Genomic DNA, 25,023 nt, shown 5'->3' on the forward strand with positions numbered 1-25,023 from the left:
ACAGAAACACTCCAATATGAACACTAGTTTGAGTAATTTTTTTTAAACAAAACCTCGACTGTTTTTCTACTTCTCTGATAATGGTTTCATTAAAAATATTTAATAAATCATTACATTCTCTTTCATTCGCTGTGTCCAGTTTTCATATGTGTGGGGTGTTTTATTTTTTGATAATTCCAAACAGTTGGGTCTGAAGTTGAAATTAAACTGCCAGTTATCAGATAATGGAGTGCCCAAGGTGAACTTTACAAAATGTTCATGTATCTGTTTGTCATTTGCATTGTATTAGAAACTATATTTCTTGGGGCGCCTGGGTGGCTCACTCGGTTAAGCGTCCAACTTCAGCTCAGGTCACAATCTCGCGGTCCGTGAGTTCGAGCCCCGCGTCGGGCTCTGGGCTGATGGCTCAGAGCCTGGAGCCTGCTTCCGATTCTGTGTCTCCCTCTCTCTCTGCCCCTCCCCTGTTCATGCTCTGTCTCTCTCTGTCTCAAAAATAAATAAAACCTTTAAAAAAATTAAAAAAAAAAAAAAGAAACTATATTTCTTCCATTTTAATTGTACTACTGCCAGTGTTATTTTTTTTCTCAGCACACTCTGCGTACTGACTGAATGTATTCGGTATTTAAATAAAATGCTTTCTGTTTTAAACCTGGTTTTCTCATTTTAATGTCCTCTCCATATATACTCAAGTGATTTTTAACATTTAAATGCTCAATTATTAATGCAAGTGATTGGAAAGGAGGTTTTTGTTTGTTTTTTTTTAAGCCAGAACTCTCCCTCAGGAGCAGATACTCTCTCTCACTGAAACAGTAATAATTCTGAAACAAAAATGATTTTGTCCCCAAGTTACTACTTCATTTTTAGAAATAGTTATGACTTAATGTCCAGGGCACTTACTTTTAGGCCCCAGACTGAACATCAAGAGACCTGAGTTCCAGCCCAGTTCTCCCACTGACTGGTTGCATGTTCTTTGGAAGGTCTTTCCTCTCTCTGGGTCTCAGTTTCTCATCCTTAAGGAGGAATTTGGACTAAATGGTTGACCAGGTCCCTTAAAGCTCTCAAAGCCCGCAGTTTTGATCCTGTTGTCTTTACTCAGGGGTGTCAGATTTCAAACCCACTCTTTACATGAGATGGTGAGTGGAGCCCCAGCTGAGAAGAGCAGAGTTGATATGCTTGTGTTCAGTTACCTTTCCCCAGTGACTTTGGAGGAAGTTATTAGACTTCCAGTGATAAGTAATTCAGGAAAGGGAGGGAGGGAGGGAGGGAGGAAGACAGGAAGGGGCCTACGAGTTTAACCAAATAAAAATATTCTACTTAAAAAAAAAAAATCCCACTTACCCTAATGGTGCAAAGAGGTTGTTACCACAAGAAGGTTGGAAAAAGTGGTTATCACTGGGGTGCTCTGTGTGTATTTGCTGACTATAGAGATGACTGAGAAGACCCTTCAGATTTGGACTGACAACAGTTTACACTCAAAGTTTAGATTACTAAAGTAGAAACCAAGTGTGAAGTTGATGATAAAAATATATGCTCTATCTGTAAAAGACTCTAGTGGTTGAACGTTTAAGAAACTAGTTTGAAGCTATGCTCTGTCCTGGACTTTTCCCAAAAGGATGTGGAAATGCGTGATGGCTGGTATATATGTGGGGCTTTTCCTTTTTTAAAGAAGTCTTCAATACCCATTGGCTTACTCAGGATTGTACTCTTTTGCAATAAGTAGAATGCAGAAGAATCTTTATTTGGATGATTCTGATGGATTGGTGTTTTACTGTTTTATAAACAGAAAAAGTATTGTCTGATTTACAGGCCAGTATTAGGTAGTTTATTTCCTTTTGCTTATCTTTATCAAAGTGACCTTATGATACCTTTGTGGGTACTGCTACAAATGTGAAGTGAGATGTGCCGAGGCCTTTAGACCTCTTCGTTTGTTAATACTCGGCTACTATAGTACCCATGTTTTTAAGAAACATGCCACGTTCAAATCTGAATATGTTCTTCACGGTCTCAATGGAGCCTTCATCTAGTGGAGGCTTCCTTTGGCTTCCAGGCTGGAGAAATTTGTGAATTGTGGGAATGCAGCTGATTCTGGCCTTGAACTCCTAAAATGCAGAAGTATACTATCCATGAAAAGAGAATAGGGCAAAACAGACAAAATACAAACATTGCACATTTTTGCATCTGAGAGAAAGTGTTTAAAAATTATATTCCTCACGGGGCGCCTGGGTGGCTCAGTCAGTTGAGAGACTGACTTCGGCTCAGGTCACGATCTCATGGTTTGTGAGTTCGAGCCCCGCGTCAGGCTCTGTGCTGGCAGCTCAGAGCCTGGAGCCTGTTTCTGATTCTGTGTCTCCCTCTCTCTCTGCTCCTCCCTCACTCATGCTCTGTCTCTCTCTGTCTCAGAAATAAATAAACATTTAAAAAAAAAAAGAAAAAATTAAAAAAAAAATTATATTCCTCATGGCTGGTGGAGGTAGAGGATAAAATGGAATTTTCATACATTGTGATGCCTTGTACAAAGCAAGTTGGCAATATTTCTCAAGAACCACAAAACTGTTCATAGGCTGTAACCAACTGACCCCATTTTTCAGATTGCATCCTAATGATATCATCTTAAATATGGAAAAATTTATAACCATGAAGATGCTGTTGCAGCATTGTTCATAAAAGCAAATACTCCAGAGTATCCTGATGTATAACTAATAAATAGAAGTCCTTAAGTCATAAGGATTTTATGTCATAAGCATTTTTCCATGTTATTATGTAATCTTTGAAAATATGCCTTTAGGTAAGTGCATAAAATTCTACCCAATAGATGTATCTTCATTTATGTAGACATTCCTCAGGTATTGAATATTTAAGTTGTTATGATTTTCACTATTTAAATTAGGTTGTTCTGGGGCACCTGAGTGGCTCGGTTGGTTAAGTGTCCGACTCCTGATTTTGGCTTAGATCATGATCTTGTGAGACGGAGCCCTGTGTCACCGAGCCCTGCACTGACACTGAGGAGCCAGCTTGGATTCTCTCTCTCCCTCTCTTTCTCTGCCCACCCCACCCCCGCTTATTCTCTCCCTCTCTTTCTCAAAAATAAATAACAAATAGTAAGTTATTCTGAGCACAGTGAATGGAATATTATATAATCATGAAAATGTTCAAAAATATAATACCATATTGTATAAAAATGAGGCAAACTAAATAAAAATACCAAAACATGCATATAATGTAATGTGAAGTGGGAAGTGGAGACTGCAGAATTACCATAACTTGGAATACAACTATTTTCAATACGCATATATTTAAAAGGCTAGAAAGAAATCCACCAACATAGCAAAGTGTCTTAGAACGCAGGCCATGGAATCAGTCAGACTGAGGGTTTGTGCACCAGTCCTGTCACCTACTGACAGTGTGACTTGAAAGAAAGTTCTTTGACCTCTTGGAGTCGTTTCCTACCCATTTGAGGATGAAATAAAATCAATGAAGTAATGTGCTTTCAGTGCTTGGTACAATGCTTAGCACACAAGAGTATAGTCAGTGGCTCTGGTTATTGTTCAACAATTGCCGTGTTAGGACGAGAATATCGTAAATGTTTTCCTGCCACCTTATCTAGAGAAAGAAAGCCATTTTATTGAGGTTCTGCTACATTCTGGGCAAAACCTTTGAGACTTGAGTCCTGCCAGAAGTCTGCCCCAGATCCCCATGCTGGCCCACATGACCTTCCTCTACTTTCCTGTATCTTACTTTGTTTTTAAATTTACTACCTTATATTGAGGTTATCTGTCTATGTGCTTGTCTCATCCACTAGATGTGTTCTTTGAGGGTATCTTTGTAGCTTGGCACAAAGAAGTTAGTAGGTTCTTAAATGCTAATAAGAATGAGAATAAGAATGAGAATGACTGAATGAAAGAATAAGCAAATGACAAAGATTCATTCTTCCTGCAGTTCTTGGGAGTTATTTGGAGAGCATTGCCTGTAGCAGAGGGAATCCTGTGAGGACACTGGGTTTGCACTCTTCAGCCATTAAGATGACTTCAAGGAGCTGTATATCGGCCCAGCTCAGCCGGTTGCCCACAAGAAAATCTTGCCCGTGGTCTCTTAGTGCCTGCATCATAGTTGAAAAGAATTAGAGGATTTAGGGATTATACCTGGAAAGATAATTTAAAGTAAGTGTGATTGGCAGAAAGTCTTCTAAAAGTTTAGAGACCTAGTTCCCTAATCTTGGCCACTGGCTAGCTGTGTGAACACAAGTAAATCCCATCTCTGAGGGCTTCGGTTTGTTCATCTAAAAGAGGTGGACTAGCCCAAATCCTCCTGAGTATTCTGAACATCAGAAACAGCCTAATCTCACATATACCTTTGTCTTCTTTCCATTATATCCCCTGTACCTTCTCTACGAACCTCTACGCCTCACAGCCTGGATTGGTGGCTCTCCTGGGTCTGCAATCATAATTCTCTCCTCGCACCATCTCAGGACAGGCTCCTTAGATTTGCTGCTCTTTGTGGGAGAACACGATTCTCAAAGGGACACATGCCTCATTTCTATAAACAAATTTTCTTTTCTTTCTTAAAATTTTTATGTTATTTTAGAGAGAGTGTGTGTGTGTGAGAGAGGGAGAGGGACAGAGGGAAAGAGAGAGAGAATCTCAAACAGGCTCCATGCTTAGTGGCTCCCCACTAAGGCTCCCCAAGAGGTGGGGCTTGATCCCATGACCCTTGGATCACGACCTGAGCTGAAATCAAGAGTAGATGCTCAACCGACTGAGTCACCCAAGCACCCTGAAAATTTTCTTCTAATAAGGCTCTGACTTATGGGTCACTTTGTGTTAAAATCGACTGAATATAAAAGGTTGGAGTAGAAAGGTCACCTAAAGTATTTTCTAGCCTTAAACCTCTGTGATTTTGTGTTGCTTGGACATGGGATCAGGAGTTGGAGAGACCTGACTGTAGGATTCAGTGTTATTAGTTGTATGACACTGGGCAAGTTACTTTGCTTCTTTAAGCTCTGGTTGCCTCATCTGCAAAATGAGGATAACAATGGCACATCTTTGATGGAGTTATGAAGATTACATGGAATCATGCATGTAAAATGTATAGAACAGTGATTGGCACAAAGTAAGCACAAAACAAAAATGAGCCATCATAGGATTAGCACTGTTTTGGTGGTGATGATGTTGTTGATACTATTTTTAACCACCAGAGAAGTCTCTGTTTTTCATAGTATCCCACAACAAACACTAAGTCCTGGGAATAGCGGTGTTAAACATTGATTCCATTGCCACTATTGGTGAAACTGTAGGATAAAAATCTCTTAAATTATATGCTAATTACACCAGAATAGATTATTTAAAATTTTTTTTTAACATTTATTTATTTTTGAGAGAGAGACAGAGTGTGAGCTGGGGAGGGACAGAGAGAGAAGGAGACACAGAATCTGAAGCAGACTCCAGGCTCCAAGCTGTCAGCACAGGGCCCAATGCAGGACTCAAACTCACAAACCATGAGATCATGACCTGAGCTGAAGTTGGACACTTAACTGACTGAGCCATCCAGGTGCCCCATAGACTATCTTTTAAATGATTTTGAACAAATGATACTGAGAAAGTCTGAGGTATAGACTATTCAATTTGATTCACCTTCCATCTTGGACCAAGGGGACTGATAACTCACCTAATATAATACATGAAAAAGTATAACCTAGGAAGGTAGAGTATCAATCATCTATACAAAATACATAAATATCAAATAAACAATCTACATTATATGATTAAGCTGTAAAATTGTTGATATAAATATATTTCAATGTATGTACTAAATCCTTCAATTACAACCATTGGTACTCAACCCAGAAAGGATGGATTAAACCAGCATTGCTGTTAGGTTTGGAAAACTGATCTGTCTCATTTTTACCAAACCCCTAACATTTTTCATGATGCTTGCCTATGTTGACTGATATTATAATGAATGCAGCTGGAGGTCAAGAGCACTGATACTAAAGAAGTCAACCAACCCTTGTGTTAGGACTGGCACTAAGTATTTTCTTAAAGCTCAAGCTTTTCAGACATTATTTTCAGCTGTTAAAAATGTGGGGACAGGTGAAAAATAGTGTTATTTTTATAACAATTTGTTTCTTAATTTTAAAATATTGTGTAGAATTCTGATAAGCCTTATAAACTGTCCTGGGCCCTGTACTATCCAGTGTATTTTAGAAGTAATATCCATCCTTTCCACCCCCTCCTCTCTAATTAGTGTGGAATTTTCCCTTTGGAATCCTCTTTATAAGACTCTGTTTTATTCCATAATCAAATCAAGTAACTGAAATTCTGTCAGCACTAGAACTACAAATATTCCTGGAATTATGCATGAAATCCTTAAAAATATATAATGCAGAAGACCAGAGTGAGAGGAAGAAGGGCAGGTTTGTCTTATCACTGTAATTGGGGGAAGAATTTTGCTTTCACAAACTGTTTTTGGGACCTTTATCCACCAATAACATTCTTTATTTTCAGTTTAGTTGTTTTTTTCTCCTCCTTGATCCATGTCATAGAGCAGGGCAGAAGTTTGTCACTTACCTTCTCATAGACAGGGAAGAATCTTGTAGTGGCTCTTTGAAGGATGTATTCAAGATTCATCGCCTTCTCTCCAGGCAGAGAGAGTGGAAAGAACATAATCATGTCACTCAGATCCTTCAAGGCCTCTACATACATGTCAATCCTAGAGAAGGGATGATAAATCAAAAGAGTTCCAGGTAAAGGAACCATAATTTCATGAGCCAAAGAAGCATGTTAACTAATGCCTCCATTTAACCTGCTTAGTTAGCAGGTATCTCAATGTCTCATGAGTTAAAAGCAAGTATTTCTACTTGCATGTTATTTCTTTGAGATATTAAGATCAATTTGAGAAATAAGGAAAATTCTAGGACTAAAGTATGTGAGCAATTATGTGGGTGTGAATTTCAACCCTGTGACATGAATGCTAATTAAAACACAATGTATTAAAATAGTCCTAAAGTAATAAATTAGGCAAAGATCGTATTTGGCTGCTTAAATGTTATAACAATGAAATTACCCATGTCTATACAAGGTGGGGGGAGGTAACTAGGGACCTCTATGCTGCCAACAACATCTCCATCTGGATTGAAGGTTCTCAAACTTAGTAGAACAATTTAGGAAGGCACAGAACTTACTCGACAGGTTCCCCCTTGCCACTCACATCTCTATGCCAGAATGAACAGAAAAATTGGTACTACATTAGGCAAGGCACCATGGCATAGTGAAAAGACTACTACTGGTCTGGGCATTGGAAAACCTCTGTCCTGCTCCACAGTGAATCTCTTAATCTTTTGGAGCCACAGTTCTTTTAGCTTTAACCTAGAATAGCAATGAGTCTCTTGAAATGGTCTCAAATTCTTTGCTACTCCTGCCACTGAGACTAAGTCTCATTTTCCCCTTGAATCTGAATGGGTCCTAGGGACTTGCCTGACCAGCACAATGTGGGGAAGTAATGTTCTGAGACTTCTAAGACTAGGTCATAAGAAGCCTTACAGCTTCTACCCGATCCTTTTCCATACTTGCTCTAAGGGAAGTCAGCCACCTCATGGAAGAAAAAGCTCAAGCTGGTCTCAGGGAGAAGTCATGTGGAGGGAGAGAGAGACCCTGCCAGGCCCTTTGTTCCAGCTCTCCCAACCCAGGTGCCTGACATATGAGTGAGGACCTGCATGAGAGACTCTTAGAGCCATCCAGCGGATCCCTGTCAACTCACAGAACCGTGAGAGAAAGTGTCTGCAGCAGTAGAGAGCCAGAAGAGTAGCATTCTGAGCATTAGGGTTATTTGGGGATTACGTAGTTGAAAGAGTTTTAAAATATAAAATATGTAACACATACAAGGTTTCATTATAATGATATACCAGTGAAGGCACCTAAAAATTATTAGTTCATTTTCCATTTTAAACATTAGTGAGAAAGATGTACTTAAAAACCACAGCTCCTTCAAGGAATGGCTGAGTCCAGGTCTGGAACAAGAGATGTACAGGATTAATTTGGATCATCATATTACACCAGGTAATAAGGGAGTTATCAGAGACCACTAGAGCAAGGTCAAACATTTCCAGGAGCCACTTGGCTCCCACTGGCCAAAGGTAGGACAATTTGAGCATAAATAAGAATAACAACTAACATGAATTGAAACACATCAAAGGTACTTAAATCGATGAGATCGCAGTGATACTAGAACAATAACAATAATTAATTGTAGGATGCAGGTGAGCCAACTCATTTGGAAAATTGGTAAACAAAGGTCTAGCATTTCTTTTGAGAAACTGTACTCCAGGTAACCAGATAGTAAAGGAGAGTTTTTCTTTATAGGAGTATTCTAGATAATAAATACAGAAGGAATGATAGCATTGAATGCCAATGGCTGTTAAGATCATAAAGAGTAGACGAGCAGACATTTTTTTTTTTTTTTTTTTTTTTGCTTCCTGATAAGGGAATGCACCAATACTTATGAAATAGCCTTGCAAAAACCACTAGTATTTGAGTCTGATAAAACCTCAATATCTAACAACTAATTGCCAGGAAATACTGAGACAGAAGAATGTGTTAAAATACACTGCAGGGATGTAATCAGCAGAAATTTGGCAGTTAGAATCTGCTAGAAAGCAAGAGAAAACTTATTTTAAGATTTAAAAATACAAGATGCATTTCAAAAATCTTACCGCACTAAAAAGTTTAAAGCTAAGCTTCTGAAAATAAATGCATTCTGTGAATAAAATGATGAGAAATTTATTTAAAACACACCACATTTGGTAAAAATGGACTGTTTGTTGTTTACCAACTAATGGTTTTCTAATTCCGTGCAATAATTTACAATTTAGGGTTGCTATTTTAAAATCCAGATAAAAAATAATAAAACAAAACAAAACAAAATAAAAATAAAATAAAATAAAATACAATAAAATACAATAAAATAAAACAAAACAAAATAAAATCCAGATTAAGACAAGACTGTTGTGCTGGTTTGTAGACCAGGTTGCCCATTGCAAAAGGACTGGTGTGTGTACCTGAGAATTTAGACTGTCTAGGAGACTGGGAAGCTATCTGGTGTGCCGGAGACTAGCGAGGTGGTTTCCAAAAGATACTTCTGGAATCAATTTCACATTCATGCCCCAAATCTGTTCGTTCTTGTGTTTTACCCTGTGCTTTACTCCCACCTAGTGGAGGCAAACAACAGATTTCATGAGAAAGAGTCCCATTTCCCTCACTGGTTCTTGTCCTTGCTTTTGTACTAGATAAAGAATCAGAAAATGAAATAAACTGTGTAATTGGCCATGAATTGATCATTGTTGAAAGTAACCATTGTGTAAATAGGGTTTATTTTACCATTCTCTTTCCTTTGATGTGTGTTAGTTTTCCCATAATATGAAGTTAAAAAATAAGAAAAGAATTTTCAGTTAATCTATCATCTATTATGATTAATCTAGCATCTATTACGATTGCTAACATGCCTAAAGGTTAGATATTCTTTTTGTTTGTTTGTTTGTTTTAAGTAAGAAGTGATTGTTGTTACCAGGCTTGTTCCTGTATGTTCCTTCCATACAAGTCATATTTTGCAGCTAGGTATCTTAGGATAGCTCTGGTCTCTACCAGATTCATTCCATCAATTTCGACCATGGAATTTTGACCAGGGAATCTTTGCATTTAACAACAACAACTTGAGAGAGCAATGGTTTGATTTAAACCCCACTCTCTGTCCCTATTGTTCATACATCAGAGTTCCACCTTAAAATATACAAAGGAAAGTTGCATTATTTACTGTCCCTGATGGTAGTAACTAAATATTCTTTAAACTCTTAAGCTGCTACAAAATGAGGGTAAGTAATCAAATACTACTAAAATATTTTAGAGACTGATATAAAAGAAATATTTATGCATTTATTCACACAAAAATGTGTACAGTGTAAGACTTGAGGTTGTGTAATCTGGGAGATACAACAAAGTACAGACACAGAAACTTTCTTTCTGGCCAGGAATGCCCCTTTCTCATCACTTACTCTCCATTCCTATAGCCACTCCACGAATTAGACTCTCTTTCCCTCTGAACCATCATAGTAAGGTCCTAGGTGGTAACTCAGCCCTCAGATGGGCCCTCCATTTTTGTAATTAAGGTTTTTTATTTTAATTCCAGCATAACTAACATACAGTGTTCTATTTGTCTCAGGTGTACAATATAGTGACTCAGCAATTCCATACATCACCCAATGGTCATCGTGATAAGTGTACTCTTTAATCTCCATCACCTATTTCCTGTATTCTCCCTCCCCCACCTCCCAGTTTTTTCTCTATAGTTAAGAGCCTGTTTTGTGGTTTGTCTCTTTTTCCCTTTGTTCATTTGTTTTGTTTCTTGCATTCTATATATGAGTGAAACCATATGGTATTTGTCTTTCTCTGGCTGGCTTATTTTGCTTAGCATTATACTCTCTAGATCCATCTATGTTGTTGCAAATGACAAGATCCTGTTCTTTTTTATGGCTGAGTAATATTCCATTGCATATCTATAGATTTAAATATAGATAGATATATATATACACCACCTCTTCTTCTTTATCCATTCATCTGTCAGTGGACACTTGGGCTGTTCCCATATCTTGGCTACTGTAAATAATGCTGCAATAAACATAGGAGTGCATGTATTTCTTCAAATTAGTGTTTTTGTATTCCTTGGGTAAATACCCAGTAGGGAAATTACCAGATCACAGGGCCATTCTACTTTTAATTTTTTGAATTAAAAATACTTTTGGTTTCTTGTGTTATTTCTTGTGTTGTTTGATTAAAAAACACCTTTTGTTTCATTCTGACGGGTATGAGGTGATATCTCATTGTGGTTTTGATTTGCATTTGCCTGACGATGAGTAACGTTGATCAGATGGACCCTTCTTACCTACCCCACATGCACTGCCTGATTGTTTTCCCGGAGTCATAACGCTCTGTTTAAACCTTTCCATTACTCCTCTTTGCTTATAAGACAGTAATATCTAATCTCAACCTGGAATTCAAAGCACTCCTTGAAATGTGCCTCCATGCACTTTCCACACATTATGGCACACCACTCTCTGTGTGAATCTTCCATCCTTTCCCTCCCTTCTCCCAGTCGGAATCCCGGTGACCTCCCATCTGGGTGATAGCTCTTGGTTTTGGGCTGAATGTTTCAGTCCTTCAGGGAATCTTTGCATTTAACAACAACAACTTGAGAGAGCAATGGTTTGATTTAAACCCCACTCTCTGTCCCTATTCTTCCTTCCCTCTCTGTCCATCTGTCTGACCCTTCCTCGGAAGGGAAACAGCAAAGCTGGCACTTTTCCCACTTAACACCTTAAGTTGAGCTAGTTCTCTGGACTGGATCCATGGCGAGAGCATCCTGGCTTTTCTGCTGCTGCCACCAGGTTTCACTGTAAGGACATTCTCTGCTCCCTAATTACATCAGTTGGGGTCCAGCTGGGAGACAGAACCATACCAGTTACTTTAGTTCCTTTAACCATACCTGGTTCCAAAGAAGTTAACTAGGTCCTGGTGTAAGGGTTAAATTGTAGTGTAGAGCTAATGCTTACCTTGAAAAATAACAGCTTTGTGTTGACACTGAAGGTTAAGAGATAACAGCCTTGCTTTGCTCTTGTAAACTATGCCTCATACCCTTGTAAATTAGGCTTCACCAATTAAGGAAACAAAAGTTCAAAGAAAAGAGCATCAGAGGCAGGGTCAAGGAGATCCACTGGTTGCAACTTAGAGGCAGAAAGTCTAAAGTAAACACCTCATTAGGCAACTGTTTCTAACTCATCTGGAAACTGTTTCTTTGTTCTGTTCCCAGGTGATGATAAAACGATGTGATGGGTTATAAAAACTCTGTACCCCGGCTGTTCGGGGCCGCACTCTTATCAAGAGTGTTGGTCCCGATCGGTCGGCCTTGCCTCTCATTGTAATAAACTTTGTTGTGACTGTCACTGGTGCCCGTAGCATTCTGTTTCAGGAGTCGTGTGGATGCAACATTTGGTGCATTGGCCGGGAAAGTTAAAGGTCTGAAACAGGGCCCTTTCCTTGGATTGTTCCGCGGGAAAGTTAAAGGTCTGAAACAGGGCCCTTTCTGCGGATTGCTCCGCCGACCCCTGGGAAGAAGCTCGGGATTGGGAGAGGTAAGGAATTCTTGGGGTGCGCCATTTGGATGACTCAGGAGGGTCTGCTGGACGCGGCTATAGACCCAGAGTCAGGGATCCTACCGGGACGCTGGTGGACCCCATTTGGTTTGGTTTTTGTCAAGAAGGATCCTATTTTCAGGTGGCTGCCACGGCCTACTGGCCTAGAGATCTCAAATTTGTGTTTTCTTCGTGTCTTAATTGTCTTCTTCCTGTTGAGTGTCTGTGCGTCCTTGTCAGTTCTGCCTATCTTTGTCATGGGTCAAAATCAGAGTACCCCCACCCCTCTGAGTCTCATACTAACCCATTTCCAGGACTATAGGAGAGCTGCCTCAGTTTTCGGCCTCCACGTTAAGAAGCCAGTCCTTCGAACCCTCTGCGAGGTAGAATGGACCAGCTTTCAAGTGGAATGGCCTCCACAGGGGACCTTTGACCTTACATTGATATATAAGGTTCATGATATTGTCTTTTCTAGGCACGTAGACCAAATCCCATATATTGGGGCATGGAGGACCCTCATCGAAAACCCTCCTGATTGGTTAAAACTTCTCCTTCCCCTTTCCCCTTGCCTCCCTAAAGTACAGGCTTTACCACTCAAAGGCAGCCCATCTGGAGCTCGAAATAAGAATCTTGACGGGACTAAGCGGCTGCCCCCTCTATCACCTGCACCAGAGGAAGAAGAAGAAACTTACCGCCCGCCACCCTATAGTTCTCCTCAAAAAATACAAGTCAGGATGCTTCAGATCAGGAGGCAAGCCCAAGTCAGGACACTCCCCTGAGCCCATCTCATACCCGGTCAGGGACTCCCTTTCATCCCCCTCCCCCTGCCCTACCCCTTCGTCCAGGGCCACCCCTGCAGGGTGAAGTCCGACCCTTTATGACTTATGTACCCTTCTCCACTAGCGACCTTTATAATTGGAAGTTTCAAAACCCCTCATTCTCAGAGAAACCCCAAACCTTAATTTCTCTTCTTGAAACCATATTTGTGACCCATCAGCCAACCTGGGATGACTGCCAGCAGCTCTTGCAGGTTCTCTTCACCACTGAGGAGCAAGATAAGATCCGTCGTGAGGCCCAGAAATTAGTGATGGGGCCAAACGGGCAACCCACCGAGGATCCTGCTGTGCTGGAGGAAGTTTTTCCTTCCTCGCATCCTGAGAATTGGGACCCAAACACTCCTCACGGTAGGCGATCATTAACCCTATTTCGCCAGACTCTACTGGGAGGTCTCCGAGCGGCCGCCTGCCGGCCCACAAACATGTCTAAGGTAACAGAAGTAATTCAGGGAGCTGAGGAAAGCCCCTCAGCCTTCTTAGAAAGGCTCATGGAGGCTTACCGCACCTTTACCCCTATTGACCCTGAGGCACCTGAAAATAGAAGGGCATTAAATCTGGCTTTTGTCTCACAGGCAGCCCCAGACATTCGGAAAAAGTTACAAAAATTAGATGGGTTTGAAGGAAAAAATTTATCTGAGTTAGTTGAAATAGCCCAAAAGGTTTTCAACAATAGGGATTCTCAGGAAGACAGACAGACAAAAAAATTAAGCAGGGTGGTGGCAGCCGTCCTGGATGCCCGTGAGGGAAGAGGACCCAGAACGCCCAAAGAATTCTGGTCTGAACAAAAGAAAAAAGATAAACAAAGGGTTAAAGTGTCACTAGGAAAATATCAGTGTGCATATTGCAAACAAGAGGGACACTGGAAAAAGGATTGCCCCAACTTAGCCCAACGCAAAACTCGGCCACCCCAGGTATCTGTGATGGGAGTCAATTTCGACTGACAGGGCCGCGGCTCGGTGGCCTCTTCTGAGCCGTTGGTTACTGTTAATATAGGGGGCCAACCTAAGACCTTCTTGGTGGACACTGGGGCAACATTTTCAGTTCTAAAACAAGATCCTGGCCCCACCAGGCAAGAGGCAACCCTGGTGCAAGGAGGAACTGGGTCCCAGACTTGTAAATGGACCACTGACCGCCAAGTAGATTTAGGCCATAAAACTGTTACACATTCTTTCCTAATCATGCCTGAATACCCCTACCCTGGATTACTAGGTAGAGACCTACTGCATAAACTAACGGCTTCTTTGAAATTCACTGAAGGGGGTATGCATATTAAAGTCGGCCAGGATGGCCCAACAACAGTAATGGTGACTGTGCCACTTGGGGAAGAGGGCCTGCTTACTCCAGTGCCTAATGAAAATGTCCATGCAGTTGATCCCCTCCTTAAAAGCCTCCAGGCGGATTTTCCCCAGGTATGGGCTGAAACCAATCCACCTGGGCTGGCAATTCATCAAGCTCCCATAACAGTGGAACTTAAGGCATCCGCGCTTCTGGTAAGAGTAAAACAATATCCCATGTCCCGGGAGGCTAGGCGGGGAATCGCTATTCACATCAAGCATTTGCGTGACTCTGGCATTTTGATCCCGTGCAAGTTGCCATGGAATACTCCGCTTCTTCCTGTCCAGAAGCCTAACTCATCCGATTTCTGGCCAGTTCAAGACCTAAGAGCAGTAAACGCCAGGGTAATGGAAATTCATCCCACTGTACCCAACCCTTATACTCTCCTTAGTCTGCTTCCCCTTCTCAGGTGTATTATACAGTTCTGGACTTAAAAGATGCCTTCTTTGCCATCCCGCTGGCCCCACAAAGCCAGCCACTATTTGCATTTGAATGGACTGATCCTGAAGAGGGAAAAGCCGGACAGCTCACCTGGATGCGACTCCCCCAGGGATTTAAAAATTCTCCTACTCTTTTTAATGAAGCCCTGCACCAAATTTAGAGCCATTTCGGATCTCCAACCCACAAGTAACTCTATTGCAATATGTTGATGATATCTTGTTGGCAGCCCCTTCTCATTTAGAATGCCTGAATGCCACCAAAGGACTCTTGAGTCTTCTACAAAAACTGGGGTACCGAGTGTCAGCCAGAAAAGCACAGGTCTGTCGTACTGCAGTGACCTATCTAGGTTACAACCTTAAAAAAGGTAAGCGCTACCTTGGTGAACAAAGAATTCGGGCCATACTCGATATTCCTCAGCCTAAAACTCGCAAACAAGTCCGCGAGTTCCTTGGGGCGGCAGGCTACTGCAGACTATGGATACCTGGCTTTGCTGAACTGGCAGCCCCTTTGTATGCCACCCTCAAAGGGTCTCCAGAATCCTTCATGTGGGGAGAGACTCAAACTAAAGCCTTCCAAGCCTTACGAGATGCTCTCATGACCCCACCAGCCTTGGCCCTGCCAGATCCCATCAAGCCATTCCATTTGTTTGTAGCCGAAAAAGGGGGGGGGGGGGGGTAGCCAAGGGAGTTCTGACACAGCGCCTAGGACCTTGGCGCTGACCAGTGGCTTATTTATCAAAACGGCTGGATCCAGTTGCTTCTGGGTGGCCCCCATGCATTCGACAAATTGCCGCCACTGCGCTTCTAATTAAAGATGCAGACAAACTAACCTTAGGGCAAGCATTGTCTGTCACGGGGCCCCATGAAGTGGAAACTTTACTGCGGGCTCCCCCAGAGCGATGGCTGTCAAATGCTCGGATTACCCAATATCAAGCATTGCTACTCGACCAGCCCTGAATACGTTTTTGTGCTCCCACAACCTTAAACCCAGCCACTTTGCTGCCTGAAGGACAAAATCCCCCTCTACACTCTTGCCCAGAAACCTTGGCAACGATCTCGTCCCTCCGCTCTGATCTTACGGACATTCCTTTACATGACCCTGATATCAGCATGTTTTCAGACGGCAGTAGTTTTGTGTTTCAAGGGCAAAGGTATGCCGGTGCTGCGGTGACAACAGACCGTGAAGTTTTATGGCAACAGACCCTTCCCCCAGGAACTTCAGCCCAACGCGCAGAACTCATCGCACTAACAAAAGCCCTAAAACTTGGAAGAAACAAGTCAGTTAACATTTATACGGACAGCCGCTATGCTTTTGCAACCGCTCTTGTACACGGATCCATTTATCAAGAGCGTGGTCTCCTCACAGCAGAAGGCAAGGCCATCAAAAATAAAGCTGAAATTTTAGATCTTCTAGCAGCCATCTGGGAACCTGCGAGGCTGACAATCATTCACTGCCCAGGACATCAAAAAGGCAACTCCCTAGAGGCAATCGGAAACCTCCTGGCTGATGCAGCAGCCCGAGAAGCTGCCCTAAATAAAAGTGAAAGTGCCTTGGAGCTACTGATCTTGACAGAGCCCCTGCTTCCACTGGAGCCCAGTTACACTCCTAAAGATTTGGAGTGGATTTCCAGAAAAGGGGGAAGTAGGATGCCGGGACAAAAGTGGTTTCAGGATCCTGAAGGTAAGATCCTCTTACCCGCGGCACTCGGGCGGCACATGGTGGGTCAGCTCCACCAAGGGACTCATCTGGGGAAAATGAAGATGGCGGAATTAGTGCGGAAGAAGTTCAGGGCACAAGGGCTGGGAAAAGAGATTGAAGAGGTGGTTGAAAGATGTGTAAGTTGCGCCCAAGTAAATCAGGGTGCAAATAGGAAGGTTTCAGAAGCTAAAAGAGATAGAGGAATTGAGCCAGGCCGCTTTTGGGAAGTAGATTTTACTGAGATTAAACCAGGGAAATACAGATATAAATACTTGCTTGTTTTTGTAGACACCTTCTCCGGGTGGGTCGAGGCATTCCCCACTAAATCAGAAATGGCTCAGGCGACAGTTAAGAAATTATTAAATGAAATAATCCCTAGATTCGGGCTGCCTCTGAGCATAGGATCAGACAATGGCCCGGCCTTCACGGCGCAGGTGTCCCAGGGTCTGACCCAGGCATTGGGAATAGATTGGAAATTACATTGTGCATATAGACCCCAGAGCTCGGGTCAAGTAGAAAGGATGAATCGGACCCTAAAAGAGACCTTAACCAAATTGTCCCTTGAGACAGGCGAAAATTGGGTTGATGTCCTGCCTTTGGCCCTTTTGCGAGCGCGTTGTACTCCATTTGTCAAGGGATTTTCCCCTTATGAAATTTTATTTGGCAGACCTCCACCTATCCTGCCAAGGCTAGGAGACGATGTAATGGAACAGTTGGAACAGGACCATTTGCTGGCTTCGCTCATGGCCCTGCAACATGTACAGAAGGAAATAACCAGGGCCTTGAGAGAAGCCTTCGCTCATCCTCCTGTTCTTCCCCACCCCTTTCAACCAAGAGACTTAGTCTGGGTAAAAAGGCACAAGCCTAAAACCCTGGAGCCGCGCTGGAAAGGACCACACACCGTGATTCTGACTACGCCCACGGCCGTGAAGGTAGATGGTGTCCGAACCTGGATTCATCACTCTCAGGTTAAGAAAAACTTCGTGAAGGCGGGAACAACCCAGACTGATACAGAACCAGATAACAAACAGCAATGGAAGGTTCAAAGGCATCCAGAAGAGCCTTTAAAGCTAAGACTGATGCGGGAATAATGATAATTTTCTGGGTTTGTATGGTGATAAGTGTGGGGGACTGTATGAAATTGCATCCCCTATCTTTTTGGCCATACCAAGGGGAACTCAGGGACACTGTCACGGGGAAGGTGATAGCATTTAATACCTCTTCCACTGTGCCTTGTTTGTTTGTTTGCTTGTTTGTTTGATTTATGTGACTTGGTGGGGGACCAAAATTTCAAAACTGTAAGCAAGCAAGTGGACCGAGACCTAGGCTACTTGGAAACTTCAATTTCTCGGCTAGAACACCAAGTAGACTCTTTAGCCGAGGTTGTATTACAAAACAGAAGAGGGCTTGATTTACTCTTCATGAAGGAAGGGGGCCTCTGCGTGGCCCTCGGAGAAACGTGCTGTTTTTATGCAAACAATTCCGGAGTAATCTGAGACACTCTCAGTTTGGTCAGGGATAATCTTAGGGCCAGGGAACATGCCAGGGGAGCCAGCAATAATTGGTATCAGAGTTTATTCTCTTGGTCCCCCTGGCTCACATCACTGCTTACGGCCGTAGCTGGGCCACTGCTATTGTTACTTCTTGGGTTAACTATTGGCCCGTGCATTATCAACTGGTTAGTACAATATGTCAAGAAGCGAGTTAGTGAAATAAAAATTATGATGATTAGGTCCAATTATATCCCCTTAGTTCCTAATGATGAATCAAGGGATTGATTCACTGACAAGAAAAGGGGGAAATGTAAGGGTTAAATTGTAGTGTAGAGCTAATGCTTACCTTGAAAAATAACAGCTTTGTGTTGACACTGAAGGTTAAAAGATAACAGCCTTGCTTTGCTCTTGTAAACTACGCCTCATACCCTTGTAAATTAGGCTTCACCAATTAAGGAAACAAAAGTTCAAAGAAAAGAGCATCAGAGGCAGGGTCAAGGAGATCCACTGGTTGCAACTTAGAGGCAGAAAGTCTAAAGTAAACACCTCATTAGGCAACTGTTTCTAACTCATCTGGAAACTGTTTTTTTGTTCTATTCCCAGGTGATGATAAAACGATGTGATTGGTTATAAAAACTCTGTACCCCGGCTGTTCGGGGCCGCACTCTTATCAAGAGTGTTGGTCCCGATCGGTCGGCCTTGCCTCTCATTGTAATAAACTTTGTTGTGACTGTCACTGGTGCCCGTAGCATTCTGTTTCAGGAGTTGTGTGGATGCAACACTGGAGAACTGAGAGGCAACAAAGGGACAATGCAGTGTCATGAAAGTGGCTACTGCAGAAAGTAAGTATCATCCCTATGGCTGAGGAAACAAGGGGATGGGGCTGAAATTGTAACAGTTTAGGAACTTGGAGGCAGGGCTCCTCCCACTTTGAATCTCATATGCTTGTTGCAAGATCCAAGTGCTGCCTTCTTGACATAGAGATACATCAGATACTGTCTACCTAATTTTCTCTGCTCTTTGTGTGGGGCGCCTGGGTGGCTCAGTCAGTTAAGCATCTGACTCTTGATCTCAGCTCAGGTCATGATCTCAGGGTTGTGAGATCAAGCCCTGACTTGGGCTCTGTGCCGAGCATGGAGCCTGCTTATGATTCTCTCCCTCTCTCTGCTCCTCTCCCCCTGATGCATGCTCTCTCTCTCTCTCTCTCTCTAAAAAAAGAAAGAGTCTGTGTGTGTGTGTGGTGTGTGCCTCTCACAGAGATAGAGAGACCACCTGTCTCATCCTTGGTCTAATACAGCATCCTTGATCTAATACAGCATCATGTGTAACAGGCTTTTTTTCTCACCTTGGATTAATTTCTCAAATTCTTCACGTGTTTCAAAAAGTTCTTCTTCAAACTAAAGAATGAAAGACAGAATATAATAATGGGCTGCCAGCATCATTTTGATCTTTATTATTACTTTTGATATCACAGAAAAATAAGTGAATAGAAGTAAATGGTCTAGCCACCAATTAAACCAATGTTTCAAGTAGTTATTGAACCCATGCTGACCTCTTCTGTGTTCTGTGAACCTAAGGAAATGTTTATATAAAACCAAAGCAAAGGATTTACTGAATTCAATTGATCTTGAGTAACACTGATACCCCCTGTTGTATGGATGGAACCTGCCAGATGGACTTTTCAGATCATAATCTAAATGCAGACTACTCCTTTCATTAGCTCAGACAAGTTACTCTCTTCTGTTTCCTAACGTGGGAAAATGAAGCTAATACCTACTCCTGACAGTCATGATGGTTAAATGAGATCCTACCAAAGAAGACGAACTCTTATGTTTGGCTCAATGTTGATCATTGTTACTCTTTTCCTCAGGACTTTCCCTTGGGTGGTGTTTGTTGTCCCTCATTTCCAGGGTTCAAGAACAAGCAAATGTTTGTTTGATCATTCTATTATTTAGACACAGAGAACTTAAACTGCAGCAAATCTCAGAAACTATGTGGTAGCAATCTAACTGAAAAAAAATACATCTATAAATTGAATGCATGCATTTTGTACAGTATAATTTTAATGTAAAATTTAAACACAATGGGTTTTCTGTATTATTTCTATCATGATTAGAGATGGAAAACACAATGCATAAATGGAAAACAGTATTTTCCCCAAAGATTTTATTCTACCCTCTTTGTAACAAAAAAAAATTTAAAAATTTTACATTTACAATTTGGGATGATAAAAAATATTAAGAAAAGGTACTGACAATGTGGTTCCCAGTGTTATTCCTGAATATGTAGAGTTAACATTAAACTGAGGTATTTGATCACCCTTGTTCCTAAACCTTGAAAATGAGCGTTAGCTACAACTCTGGGTGCTCTTCTTTTCCAAGCCTTCATTTGATGCATATGAAGCCCAGAGAGGTTAATTGATTTGCCCAAAGTCCCTCAGCTAAAAGGTGGAAGAACCAGGGCTAGAGTCCCTTCTCTCCAAACCCACTACATTTTAGACACTATCACCTTGCTAAATGTGTAATTTGTATTCGAATAATTTTTTAATGTTTATTTTTGAGAGACAGACAGACAGAGCATGAGAGGGGGAGGGGCAGGAGAGAGGGAGACACAGAATCTGAAGAAAGCTCCAGGCCTCTGAGCTTGTCAGCACAGAGTCCGATGGGTGGGGCTTGAACCCACATACCGTGAGATCATGACCTGAGCTGAAGTCAGATGCTTAAGCGACTGAGCCACCCAGCTGCTGCATGTATTTGAGTAATTTTTATAGGAAGAAGTCATATTCCAAAGTTGACACCAAATATGAGAATACAGATGGGGAAACCAGAGTATAAAAACAAAGCTTCCCCCAAAGCCCTTTTTTCCTAAATTTAAAGATTACTTTTGAGGGACCTGTTGGCTCAGTGTTGGTTAAGCTTCCAACTTCAGCTCAGGTCATGGTCTCTCGGTTTGTGGGTTCAAGCCCCTCCCACTGGGCTCTGTGCTGACAGCTCAGAGCCTGGAGCCTTCTTTGGATTCTGTGTCTCCCTCTCTCTCTGCCCCTTCCCTGCTCACGCTCAGTCTCTCTCTCTCTTTCAAAAAATAATGAATAAACATTAAAAAAACATTTTAAAGATTACTTTTGACTTTCATGTAGTGTGATGGGGGGAAAAGTACATTTGTTTATGATTTTAATTTCTCCTTAAATTTCTCATGTCAGGAACTCCAGGGTAACTTTACTATTTGCTTTGGCCAGGCTTCAAGATCTCAGAGCGTGAAGCCCAATCTCCAATTCCAACCAGGGCGTTACCAGGTTAATCCATGAGAGCAACTTGGGGAGAGGGCAGCACCCGGGAGCCCATCGTCTGGGTATGGCCATGAAGAGAATGGAATACAGTGAAATTCCTCAGACTGCATACTATCCGAGGAATTTTCTAGTAGGTTTAGATTGAGTTTCACCAGATCACAAAGCAAGGGTTTACCACCTGAACGTTTTTGTTTTTAATGGGGTGTCTTCTTCAATTATATCTTTTGCTTAAACGCTTACTATGTGAGGGGCCCTGTCAAGTTCTGCTCTAAGGATAAACGAAGCACAGCCATTTTAGCAAATTCATTTGTGCTAGAGCATGATTATTTAACTTTTGAAAATTTGCTATGACTTACATCAAAAAGAAAAGTCAGGCACAGAAGGTAAATATTGACTATAGAATTTTCTTCTAACTCTGACAAACTACAATACCAACCCTGAATATAAGAACTGTGAAGAGTCAGGAGATCCCAGAGAGAGCTTCATGTGGCTCAGAAAGGAGAATTGGCCTTTTATTGTTTTGAAAAAATTAGGTCATTGGAGGAAGAAATGACAAGTTCAAATTGTTTCATTATATACTAAAAGATAGTGCCCTCCCCCATGAAGAAATTGCAGTGTTTTTGACAGGTGGGCTTTGGGCTCACATTGTCTCCCACGTGTTTTATCATATTTTATTCAGAGCTAATGCTAAAACAACAATACATAAAAACTGAGATCTAAAAAATAATTAGGGCTGCGTGGGTGGCTCAGTCCATTAAGCATCCAACTTCAGCTCAGGTCATGATCTCATGGTTCATGAGTCCAAGCCCCGTGTCAGGCTCTGTGCTGACAGCTCAGAGCCTGGAGCCTGCTTTGGATTCTGTGTCTCTCTCTTTCCCTCTCTGCCCCTCCCCTGCTCACTCTCTGTCTCTCTCTCTCTCTCACTCTCAAAAATAAATAAACATTGAAAAATTTTGGGGGGGCGCCTGGGTGGCTCAGTTAGTTAAGCGTCCGACTTCAGCTCAGGTCATAATCTCACAGTCCGTGAATTTAAGCCCCACGTCGGGCTCTAAGCTGCCAGCTCAGAGCCTGGAGCCTGCTTCCGATTCTGTGTCTCCCTCTCTCTCTGCCCCTCCCTTGTTCATGCTCTGTCTCTGTCTCAAAAATAAATAAAAACATTTAAAAATTTTTTTTTATTTTTTAATAAATAAAAAGTAATTATAAAAGAATGACCCTAATTCCTCACCCCCTTCCTTTATTCATCTATCATTTATCCATCTCCATATGAATAGATCTCAAAAACATAATAGTGAATGTAAGGAGGAAAATATAGAATGATGCTCAAAGGCACCATTTATGTAAATTATTTCAAAAGGCACACGAGTGGTTGGTGAGCACACACATGAATGTAAAAATATAAAGACTGGACTGACTGGATAGAGGTTACTTCAGTAGACATGGGAGTGGCAGTCCAACTGAATTTTAGCTTCATCTGTTAATGCTTTATTTCTAAAAGATTATATTAATATATTACCCTTGTGGTTTTATTTTTATGGCTGGAGGCAAATATGACAAAATAATAATAACTGCTCATTCCACATAGTGGCATCATGTTCATTATAAGCTTTTTTGTACCTCACATATTTTCAAAATTTTAATTTAAAATTAAAAAAATTCATAACAAAGGAATTTTTGACAAAAGTGCTGGTGAAGTTTTCACAGAGATGTTTTGCTTTATTAGAGCAGAAATTCTTTTTTTTAAGTTTATTTATTTATTTTGAGAGAGAGAGAGAGCACAAGTGTGGCAGGGGCAGAGAGAAGGAGAGAGAAAATCCCAAGCAGGCTCCACATTGTCAGTGCAGAGCCCAACGTGGGGTTCCATCCCATGAACCGTAACATCATGACCTAAACCAAAATTAAGAGTCAGATGCTTAACTGACTGAGCCACCCAGGTGCCCCTATTACAACAGAAATTCTCTACCTGGGGACCTAGATTCCAGGTATGTATTTCGTGGCTTTTTGGAGCCCCTACAGTACATCAGACTTTTTCCTGGCAAATAGTTTCTTAGGTTTCTTCAGATTTTAGTATAAAACATCTGTTATTGTCACCTAAAATATTTTCAAAACCTCTGTACCACCAGGTAACATAAAATGGGTCTATTTCACAAACTATTTAAATAATAAACCATGTTCTAAGCTGCATTCATATGAGAAATCTACATTCCTAGTGAACAAGTTAACTTACATATTCTGTCAGGGCTAAAACAGAATGTAGACCATCCTAACAAATATCAAGTGAATGGGGTTACTTGCTATTTTCATGTTAAACCACGTGGAGCTGACCATAAGTGTGAAGAAAACTGCCTGTTCTTTCATCTTTGGATCTAAGAGACCATTTAGGAGCAATTAGAAAAAAAAAAAAAATGTGTGGTGGCATCTGGGTGGTTCAGTCAGTTGAACGTCCAACATGGGCTCGGGTCATGATCTTGTGTTCCTGAGTTCAAGCCCAACATCGGACTCACTGCTGTCAGCCTGTCAGCACAGAGCCCGCTTTGGATCCTGTCACTCTCTCTCTCTCTTTCTCTGCCCCTAGCCAGCACTTGCGCTCTCCCAAAAATAAATAAATCTTTTAAAAAAAGTTGTGTGGGGGCGCCTAGGTGGCTCACTCAGTTAAACATCTGACTCAGGTCATGATTTCATGGCTCTTGGGTTTGAGCCCTGCATCAGGCTTTATGCTGACAGCTCAGAGCCTGGAGCCTGCTTCCATTTCTTTGTCTCCCTCTCTCTCTGCCCCTCCCCCCCTTATGCTTGCTCTCTCTCTCTCTCTCTCTCTCTCTCAAAAATAAACATTAAAAAAATTTTTTTAATTGTGTGGGTTACAGAAGAGGCTAATGCTTTCTACTCACAATAAATATTTACAGATACAAATATTTATCTTTGAAAGGTCTTTATAAACTTCAGTAACTTAGCTTTTAAATATGTTGAGAATAGAATTTTTTTAATTCATTAAAGTATAGGATAGTTATAGTTTTGGTAATGAATGATATGTTCTAACATCAGTATGAGAATGTTCTATATATTTAAAGAAAACTACCTGTTTCTTAATATTCTTTTACATATATATTTATTTTGAGAGAGTGAGTGAGGGAGCACCTGTGGGGGAGGGGCAGAGAGAAAGGGGGAGAAAGAATCCCAAGCAGGGTCTGCACTGTCAGTGCAAGCCAAGGCAGGACTTGATCTCACTACCATGAGATCATGACCTGAGCCCAGATCATCACCTAAGCTGAAATCAACAGTCAGATGCTTAACCGACCAAGCCACCCAGGCTTGAGACTAATGTAGTTAAACATATCCAATACTTGGCTGATAAGAATGAAATGAAAAGAAGCTGTTTGACAGACTGGGTCCCTTCCTTTATTCCTCGTCTTCTTCCTCCCTCCCTTCCTTTGCTCATTAGTCATTATTTGCTTCACCTTGGGTGAGCTCAATGCCAACAACCACGCTATTTCCACGCTATTTGGGCACTTTTATTCTTAATAAAAGAATGCACTGGTTCACTCACAGCCCAGTGTCTAAAGAGCAGGTGGCAAAATTGGCTTTTTGTTCAATCATATTTTCCACACCAGCTCCCTAAGTAAGTATTCAACGACCCCAAGACGAAAATAATATGAATAAATCAGCATCTCACCTCTACCCCTGCTGCAGCCAAGAGCCACCGGATGGACTCCATTCTGCCTCGGCCATTGAAGTAGTGAAGCTTGGGCTTCCCCGCCATGCTTAAGG

At 41.6% G+C, this 25,023-nt stretch overlaps 1 protein-coding gene across 1 annotated transcript; it reads right to left on the reverse strand.

Annotated features, from left to right (window-relative positions):
- Nucleotides 1-1,346: 1,346 nt before the first annotated feature.
- Nucleotides 1,347-25,023, reverse strand: LOC122220023 (glutathione S-transferase-like). Its single transcript, XM_042939042.1, has 7 exons — nucleotides 24,929-25,023; nucleotides 19,321-19,372; nucleotides 9,755-9,767; nucleotides 9,556-9,678; nucleotides 6,564-6,705; nucleotides 3,965-4,096; nucleotides 1,347-2,099 (listed from the first exon to the last, which is right to left on the reverse strand). Exons 1-7 carry the CDS (start codon nucleotides 25,013-25,015, stop codon nucleotides 1,929-1,931), a joined length of 720 nt encoding a protein of 239 aa, XP_042794976.1. The 5' UTR covers nucleotides 25,016-25,023; the 3' UTR covers nucleotides 1,347-1,928.

Source organism: Panthera leo, chromosome B2, assembly GCF_018350215.1.
Source record: "Panthera leo isolate Ple1 chromosome B2, P.leo_Ple1_pat1.1, whole genome shotgun sequence".
NCBI lineage: Eukaryota > Metazoa > Chordata > Mammalia > Carnivora > Felidae > Panthera > Panthera leo.

What these genes read in the sequence shown, in the direction of transcription:
- LOC122220023 (XM_042939042.1), bottom strand. Translation starts at nt 25,015, where the DNA reads ATGGCGGGGAAGCCCAAGCTTCACTACTTCAATGGCCGAGGCAGAATG. An exon ending in TGGCTGCAGCAGGGGTAGAG is followed by an intron (nt 19,373 to 24,928) that starts GTGAGATGCTGA and finishes TTCATTCTTTAG; the next exon opens with TTTGAAGAAGAACTTTTTGA. An exon ending in TCTTCCCTGTCTATGAGAAG is followed by an intron (nt 4,097 to 6,563) that starts GTAAGTGACAAA and finishes ACTATGATGCAG; the next exon opens with GCACTAAGAGACCACGGGCA.